The sequence below is a fragment of the Fusarium falciforme genome, chromosome 10, assembly GCF_026873545.1.
Source record: "Fusarium falciforme chromosome 10, complete sequence".
Lineage (NCBI taxonomy): Eukaryota > Fungi > Ascomycota > Sordariomycetes > Hypocreales > Nectriaceae > Fusarium > Fusarium falciforme.
Window position 1 is genome coordinate 1,876,134 of NC_070553.1, and position 8,207 is coordinate 1,884,340.

General features: G+C 52.1%; 3 protein-coding genes across 3 annotated transcripts; 2 read left to right on the forward strand and 1 right to left on the reverse strand.

The window, feature by feature from the left end:
• Nucleotides 1–2,496: 2,496 nt before the first annotated feature.
• NCS54_01248800 (TSPc domain-containing protein) lies at nucleotides 2,497–4,731 on the forward strand (the record flags this gene model as incomplete). Its single annotated transcript, XM_053157721.1, has 2 exons — nucleotides 2,497–2,943; nucleotides 2,992–4,731. The coding sequence occupies 2 exons, from the start codon at nucleotides 2,497–2,499 to the stop codon at nucleotides 4,729–4,731; spliced, it is 2,187 nt and encodes a 728-aa protein (XP_053013696.1).
• Nucleotides 4,732–5,182: 451 nt separating this feature from the next.
• On the forward strand, nucleotides 5,183–6,302 carry NCS54_01248900 (Hypothetical protein; the record flags this gene model as incomplete). Its single annotated transcript, XM_053157722.1, has 2 exons — nucleotides 5,183–5,299; nucleotides 5,349–6,302. 2 exons carry the CDS (start codon nucleotides 5,183–5,185, stop codon nucleotides 6,300–6,302), a joined length of 1,071 nt encoding a protein of 356 aa, XP_053013697.1.
• Nucleotides 6,303–6,341: 39 nt separating this feature from the next.
• On the reverse strand, nucleotides 6,342–7,688 carry NCS54_01249000 (Guanine deaminase; the record flags this gene model as incomplete). The annotated part of the gene is made up of 1 exon (XM_053157723.1): nucleotides 6,342–7,688. The coding sequence occupies one exon, from the start codon at nucleotides 7,686–7,688 to the stop codon at nucleotides 6,342–6,344; it is 1,347 nt and encodes a 448-aa protein (XP_053013698.1).
• Between the last annotated feature and the right edge of the window lie 519 nt (nucleotides 7,689–8,207).

Sequence of the window (8,207 nt, forward strand, 5' to 3'; positions counted from 1 at the left end):
GCCTGGAGTACAGCCCAACCTAGGTCTTGTCGAATGTCAACAAAGGGACTTTGGTAGATGGGCTCCGAGAACCTTGCCGAAGCCAAGCGGCTGCAAGCTCCGAGTTGTTGACCAGAAGGAGGTAGCCCACTGCTTCCCCCACGACCAGCATACAGGGACATCAGCTGGCCGACTAAAGATCAATCATGGCGTGATGCCGTAGAAAGATTTATCCCTCAATCAAAAGGAGTGGTAGGTCACTGTGTCTGTATCTGGTCCGGCCTTCTGTCGCACGAAAGGGGCTCCAAGATGTTAATACGTTCCTGGGCACCAGGTTGCTTCACCATCTCCTCCCGTTTCTTGATTATATCATCAATCTGTAGTAAGAATTCATCGACAACTTTAAATCCAAGTGTCGGAGTATTAAGGGCCAGTCTCCCAGTATTGGGCACCAGTGCCAGACGTGGTATCTGCTCGAGTATGCCAGCGCCAGGCCGGCATGTCGGACCCATAAGATGGAATCACAACCACTCCTAGCATTTGACCAAACTCCGAGCAACCTTGCAGTTGCAGAACGGGTCCAAGGCCTGAGAGCTGCGGAGTTTAGGCTGTCTGAGAAGGCCTCCCTTCCGAAGGAACTACGTCAGACAGATTGGACACACGCTGCCAGCAGATTCATCCACAGATAGCAAAAGTTAATCTGTCTTATCTTGTCTCTATTTTGGTTGTTTCTTCTTCTCTCGTCACCATCGCCTGATGACCAGACCATTGTTCTGTCGTTACTTTCCTGCAGACATTGTCAGCCTCGACAGCGGGCAACACCACCACATCACTCAGGTTAGCAAACTATGTGCATAGCCTCAAAATTCATGAAATCATCATAAAGTTCCAGCGGGCGTGGTATGTTTGCGCTCTAATAGTCACATAGGGGGCTGACGAGGGCGACTCAACATGACCCCTAAGGTCTCACTTGATTACTCGGGCAGCTAGGTAAGATAGGTAATTGATGAATGAGAAGGAATTCATCGTGAATCTTCATAAAGGATATGAACAAAGTGCATAAGATATAAGTGTATAACCTAAATTCTTGTAATATTCTCTGTTTCTCTAAGAATGGTACTATATAAAGGTCTTGGAATGGGAAAATGTTTATCATTAGCAGCATCATAACAACTACAGGCACCAGAGGGTTACATAATGCACTGCTTTCTTTTTCAGAGGCTTTCCGCTCCGATCCCTTCCGCACAACAAACACAAGTCATGGCTCCCCAGTCACCAGCCTCCCCATGACAGCATCCTACGCGACCTCAAAGACGGAAACAAGATTCCCTCAAATGACGAGGTCGCGTCGAATCGAATTCCTGACCGTCAGCAAAACCCCGGCCCCCGATTGTAAGCAAGCTGGGGGAATGACCCTGGGCTGGCTGCGCCTTGACCGGGCTTGATCACTCATCATCCGCCTCAACGCCATCTATTTCAGCTTTGATTACGCTAAAAGAAAAAAACGTGGAGGCAGGAAAAATCATGGCCTTGCCACGATTCTTATGTCCGTTTCGGAAATATCGGTTGCGGATCTTTAACAACAAAAACGTGCATTGTCAGCGTTGCAATGTCTTTCTGCGGAAGGATTCTTTCTCCACGACTCGTTTAAACATCCTAATCTGGTCCACCAAAGTCCCTCTCAATCTTGAGAGGGGGCGCTGGTCACGATGGCTTCACGCTCGCGCTACTTTCGTTGGGCTGAGGCTAAGCCCGCCTCGTGGGTTCAGCTCTAGGTCTCAAAAAGCTGACATGGGCAAGCAAGAAAAGGCAGCCTCGTTGACTGTAAAAATAGCCGTTAGGCAGATCGACAAGGGAGGGGGGCCAAAATGCTGAGGGGAAACGGTTAAGTGAACTGTCTTGGAATGGACGCCAAGTTTTCTCTTTGTGGAGGCCTTGTAAGACTCGACTGATTCTTACAGCCTGATAGATCATTGACAACTCAGCCAAGTCCTTCACGGCTTCTGTACCCGAGAGAAAAAGCACTTTCGAGCAAGAAACTCCCAACTCACCGCATTGATCAAATCTTCCCGTTACAACTTGGCTTGGTGCTTACTCAAATCCCCCCTGCAAAAATCAGCAATCGAGACCCGCTGCTCTGGATGAACGTCTAGCGTCTGGCGGAGATCCCAACACAGCCCGCGTCTAAAACAAGCCAGGTTCCTGACCATGACCACCCGGAGCCAACCGGAGGCCCTCGCCGGGCTCCAAGTCCCACAGTCCGGCCCCTCCGCTAAGCAGAAATGGTGGCCACTCGGCCCCGTCCACAGGGCAGAACACATCCCAGCTCCTGGGGCTGGGATGAGACGGGGCGGCTGAGGCTTTGCAGTTGAAACGCTTGGGAAGGATCCATCATTGTGTTGACTCGTGAAGGATGGCCCGGCATATAAGGGTTGGTAGGCGCCCAGAGAGGTCATCTCCATCCAGCCCCATCACTCCAGCTTTCAATCATTCCGAGTCGGTTTTTCTTTGTTCGTCATGATTGCCCTTGGTGTCCTGGCCCTCGCGGGCCTTGCCGCCGCTCTCGAACCCAGGCAGATCATGCACGAGGGTCGGAATGAGCCTTCTTTCATCTCCTCTAGGGACTACACCAATAGCGATGCCGAGCCTTGCAAGATACTCAGTCAGGTGTATGAGGAGTCAAATACCGAGCCGGGCAAGGCTGCTTTTCTTCAAGTTCCTGTGTCAGTGGGTATTGCTTGTCTCAAGTCGGTTCCCCTCGACAAAGAGCGTGACCTTGCGCTTCTGGACTACCTTGAGCCCTTGATCAGTTTTCAGAGCACGCTCGAGGTCCTGGCCGATCCTCCTGAGGGATACCTCTTCCCTGGTGTCAATGTCCTGGGTGGATTGGATACTATCCGTGACAACTTGAACAAGGACAAGTACAAGAGCCAGTACGAGGTCATGACTGATCTGCGCAGCCTTGTAAGACATCTACATCTGCATCTACTGAAACATTGCTCACCATGTTAGTTCGCGGCCGCCAACGATCTCCACTTTGACTACCCTCCAGCTCTCCTCAACACCTTCCTCTATGTCCGACGAGGCCTCGACTTCAAGTCCATCTCTTCGAATGGTCTCAGCCTCCCTCAGATGTTCCACAGCATTGATGTCGTCCGCGGTAACGCAGGCAATCTCGACTACTATCCCTCTGCCATCAAGAGCATCGATGGCATCCCCATCAACAAATGGCTCGAGGAGGACGCTGCCCACAACACCAACAACATGAACGACCCCGACGCTCAGTTCAACAACCTGTTCTCAACTCTGCCCCGTGCCGCCGTTGGCATGGCTGGTACGACGCTCATCACACAGTTTGAGATTCCCGACAAGTACACCATCAAGTTCTACAACGGCAGCACGCTCGAGGTTGTAAACGAGATCGCCATCCCCGCCACCATCGACTTTTCAGGCATCGAGTCGGGCAAGGATTTCCACGAGTACTTTGAGATCCCTCACAACAAGACCAGCAAGAAGCCATCGGGCAATGAGCGCCGCGCCGCCACCAAGGAGAGCCCCAACCTTAATGGATACCCCAAGCCTGTGGTCAAGCACTCCAAGAATTCACTGGCTGGTTACTTTCTCGAGGGCGAGGGATACGAGAAGACGGCTGTTCTATCCATCCTGAGCTTCCTGCCCATCGGCTTCGACTTTAGCACGCTCGGCGATTTCAACTTTACTGAATACGTTCTCGAGGGCGAGCAGGTGCTTGGCGAGTTCATCGAAAAGGCCAAGAAGGCCGGCCGCGACAAGCTCATCATTGACGTCTCGGCCAACGGCGGCGGCTCTCTCGCCCTGGCCCAGTCCATCTACCAAGTGCTGTTCCCTGATGGCGAGTTCACCACCTTTGGCCGATACCGCGCCACCGAGGCCCTCGCGGCCGCTTCAGAAGCCGACTACGAGACACTCCTCGAGGTCCTCATCACCAAGAGTAACGAGTGGCCCATCGACACCAAGGGCAAGCCCATCGAGGAGGGCAAGGAGTGGTTCGGTCCTTACACGATCAAGGGCGGTCAGAACATGACTGCGGCATTCCAGAGCAATCTTGCCCGCTTCGACGGCGACGAAGACTCCGGTAACGAGACCCCCGCGGCCAAGGCTCCCTGGAAACCCGAGAACATTCTCATCATCACCGACGGCACTTGCGCTTCCGCCTGCACCGTCCTGACCGGCTGGTTGACCCGCAACTACGGTATCCGCACAGTGGCTGTCGGTGGACGTCCCCTCCACCTCGCCATGCAGGCTATGGGTGGTGTCAAGGGTACTCTGCTCTCGTTCCACTCCGACTTTGTCACTGCGACTGCGTCTTTCCTCTCGGGCGTCAAGAACGACAAGAAGGCTCTCAAGATCCTTCAAGACCACGAGGATGCATTCCCCAGCCTCGACGACCCTCCCCTGCTGCCCCTCACAGACGGCGCCAACGCCGGCAAGGTCAACGCGCTGAGCGGCTACACCGAGGACGACGTCGACGGATACCCCGTGCACTTCCGGTACGAGGCCGCCAACTGCCGACTATTCTACACCCAGCGCATGCTGGCTGATCCCTCCGAGACGTGGAGACACGTTTCAGCTGTGGGATGGGGCGGTGCACCTTGCGTCTCTGGATCTACCGTCAACACAGACGGTACCATTGGTGACAAGGCGCTCAAGTATGACGTCCGTGTGCGAAGTCGTGCTCGTGGTGTCCAGGGTCCTGGATCTCTGAAGAAGTAATGTCATATATGATAAATATGCAGATGTAGATATTGGATTGGATATATGGGGGGCATTTGATGGTTATATTTGCATGGAACGGCGTTTTTTGTATGATCGATACCATAGATACACGTTATACCTTGGTGTTTAGAATAGAACTTACTTTGAGCTTCACATTCTTTGATGATCTCTAGTGATTGCAGTGATAGTCTTTTCTTTTGTAACAGGTAATAAAACGGGCAAGATGAATCAAGATGTTGTCCAACCAATCTCTGCATCGACGTTTACGCTGCGATCGGATTCGGTGCACCATGACGTCAGACAAAAGGGAGCACGCGACAGCCAACTCTCAATCCATTCCTCGTGATCAAGCAACACCACATTGTTTCTCGTTCCTGTTGATCTTTTCTTCCTCTTTTTCTCCGTAACATGAAATAATCGACTGGCTGCTGGATCTCTTTGGCCCAGCATGCCGCCATCTTCAGGGTCCAAGTCCCAAAGAGCCCGGCTGTTTATGCGACAATGGTTCTTGATCAACTGGATTGATCTTCTTTGCATGGCCATAGTCGGCGGTCTTGCATTCGGCGTACGTTTCCTCTCTTCTTCATACCGACTCTACTAACTTTGTTGTCTAGCTATATCACACCCCCGTCATCATCACTCGAACCTTTCCCATCACCTTCGACAAAACCTCAGGCGACATCATATACCCAGAATGGGCGTACCCCGATCGAGGCTGGATAATCCCCTCCTGGCTCTCGGGCGTAATCTCCATCGCCGGACCGTTTAGCGTGTACCTCCTCGTGCAGATACAAATCAGATCTATATGGGACGCCAGCAACGCCATAATGGGAACCACATGGTCCGTCATATTGGCGTCTCTCTTCCAGGTAACGCTCAAGCAACTCGTCGGAGGCTTCAGACCGTACTTTCTAGACGTCTGCATGCCCGATACATCACTCGCATCCGAGAGAAACGCATCTGGTCTTAATGGCGTTGGGTTCCACAAGGTCATGTACACGACAGAGATTTGCACGCAGCCCGACAAGTCCAAGATACAAAACGCCATAACCTCATTTCCAAGCGGTCACACAACAGCCGCCTTTGCGGGATTCGGCTTCCTCTTCCTCTGGCTAAACGCAAAGCTCAAGGTCTGGGCGGACCACAAGCCCACGTTTTGGAAGCTGTGCCTCACGTTTGTGCCGCTGTTAGCTGCGGTGCTTATCGCTGGATCTTTGACCATAGACGCCGCGCATAATTGGTATGATATCGTGGGAGGTGCAGTGATTGGCTCGATAATGGCGTTTGCCTCATACAGGTCTACCTATGCCGCCGTGTGGGATTGGCGGTTTAATCACCTCCCGCTTCAAGAGAAGGAGGGGTTCAGATACGGGTTGGATGGAGATCTCGACTATGCGGCTCAGACGCTGAGCATGAGTGCTGGCTGGGGAGGCAAGAGGGTTAGGTTACCTGACACGCCAGACGACGGTGATGAAACTCCGCGGCAGACGAGTAGCGGCCAGCAGATAGAGAGTCTGGATGCTGCTAGGAGGAAGCGACGGGCGCCTGTTGGAGACGAGGCCGTGTAATAGATGTATTGAGTAGGATAATAGTAATTTCGAGTAGCTTTACTCGATGGAATACACCTTTCGACCCCTTACATACACCTCGACAATGTTTCTATCATCCCCCGTCATGAGAAACTTGTCAAACACCCTCCTCGTCGAATCCTCCTCCTCAACAGGGGCATTCACACCTCGCCTCGAAGAATCCATGTCCACGACGACAGCATCAAACTGCTTCCCAACGTCAAAGTTTCCAATCTCATCCCCCACGCCCATGACCCTCGCACCTCCCATCGTCGAAAGATAAAACACTTCATCTAGGCTCAGCCCTTTATCAGCACCTTGTGTTTCTGCTTCTTTTGAGAATGATGCAATCAGCGCGTGACGCATAGAGTCGAGAATCGATGACGAGAATCCACCGCCGGAATCAGTGCCCAACCCGACCTTGATACCTCTCCTCATAAAGTCCCGTACAGGAGCAGCCATGAAGCCTCCTCCAACCGTCATGTTGGCCGTCGGACAGTGCGCTACACCACAGCCATGAGTCTCCAACTTGTCCGTCTCTGCAGGCGTCATGATGGTGCAATGCGCAAGGACGGACCTCTGGTTCAGCAGGTTGTAGTGCGCATACAAATCAACCTCGTTGTCAAACTCCGGAAACAAGGAGAGCGTAGCATCAATCTCCTGCTGCGCCTCGTTGAAATGCGTCTGTATCGGCAGATCCGTATTCTCCGATGCGATAACTCCAAGTCCCTCTAGGAGATCTGGCTCACACGATATAGCGAAGCGAGGCGTGATGACGTATCTGACAAGATGGCCGTCAGGATCGATAGACCGGACGTGCTGGATACACCGCTTCGTCTCAGCCAAAGACTCTTCCGTGCTAGCATCACGGTAGAAATCAGGCGAGTTCCTGTTCATGTTGCACTTGCCCACGAACGCCCTCTGACCCTTTGCAAGACACGTATCAGCTAGGACACACGTAGCATCTCCATGCAGCGAGCCATAATAACTCGCAGTAGTAACACCCTGCCTAAGCATACCATCAACCAAAGAAGCATAAACACGCCTCGCATACTCAACATCCTGAAAGCGCGCCTCATTGGGAAACGTCACGCCCTCAAGCCAGTCAAGAATGTGCATGCCCTGTCCGAGGCCGCGCTGCATCCATTGCGGAGCATGGTTATGTGTATCGACAAAACCGGGGATGAGAAATTGATGAGGTGCGAGCTTTGTGATGGGGATGTTGAGAGAGGAGAGCTTATCGGGGGATGTTTCTGGCTGGAGAGAGACGATACGGCCTGATGAGATGGTGAGGAGGGTGTTTTGGAGGATTGTGATTGTGGTGGGGGATGTTGAGTGAATGACGGTGCCGTAAAAGGCTGATGATGCGTTCTCGGAGGTTGCCATGTTCAAGTTTGGTTGTCAGACGGAAAATGTTGAGTTGTCGATGGTGGTTGAAGGTTCCAAGTTTGAAGCTGCCTGTCTCACTCGCATGTGAGTTCAACTTATCGCCATGGCTTATTAACCAGCAGCTATTGTGGTACAACAGTACCACTCTTCAGAACACGAAACGCAGGATAACCAAGACATACTAAAGCCCGACCAAGTAGAAAATTAATGCTCAAGATATTTCTGGGCCAGAGAAGAAATCCCAGCAACCTGATCATTCACCTCAGCCAATGTTCCGTCATTTGAGGTAGCTAACGCGAGAGATATCGGAAGGGCTCAAGACATCCCAACTTGGCATGTTTCAATGTATCCAAACCAAAGATTATAACCGCTTTCAACTTATACAAATGGCCTTTGAAGACAAACAACCATCAAGCGGCAAAGCATCAGGTTGAACTGCATCGCAATCACGAGCTATGGGTTACTGCCTGCTGATAGTGGCTCTCGGCACAACCAGCTCTCAACCAATCATATCAC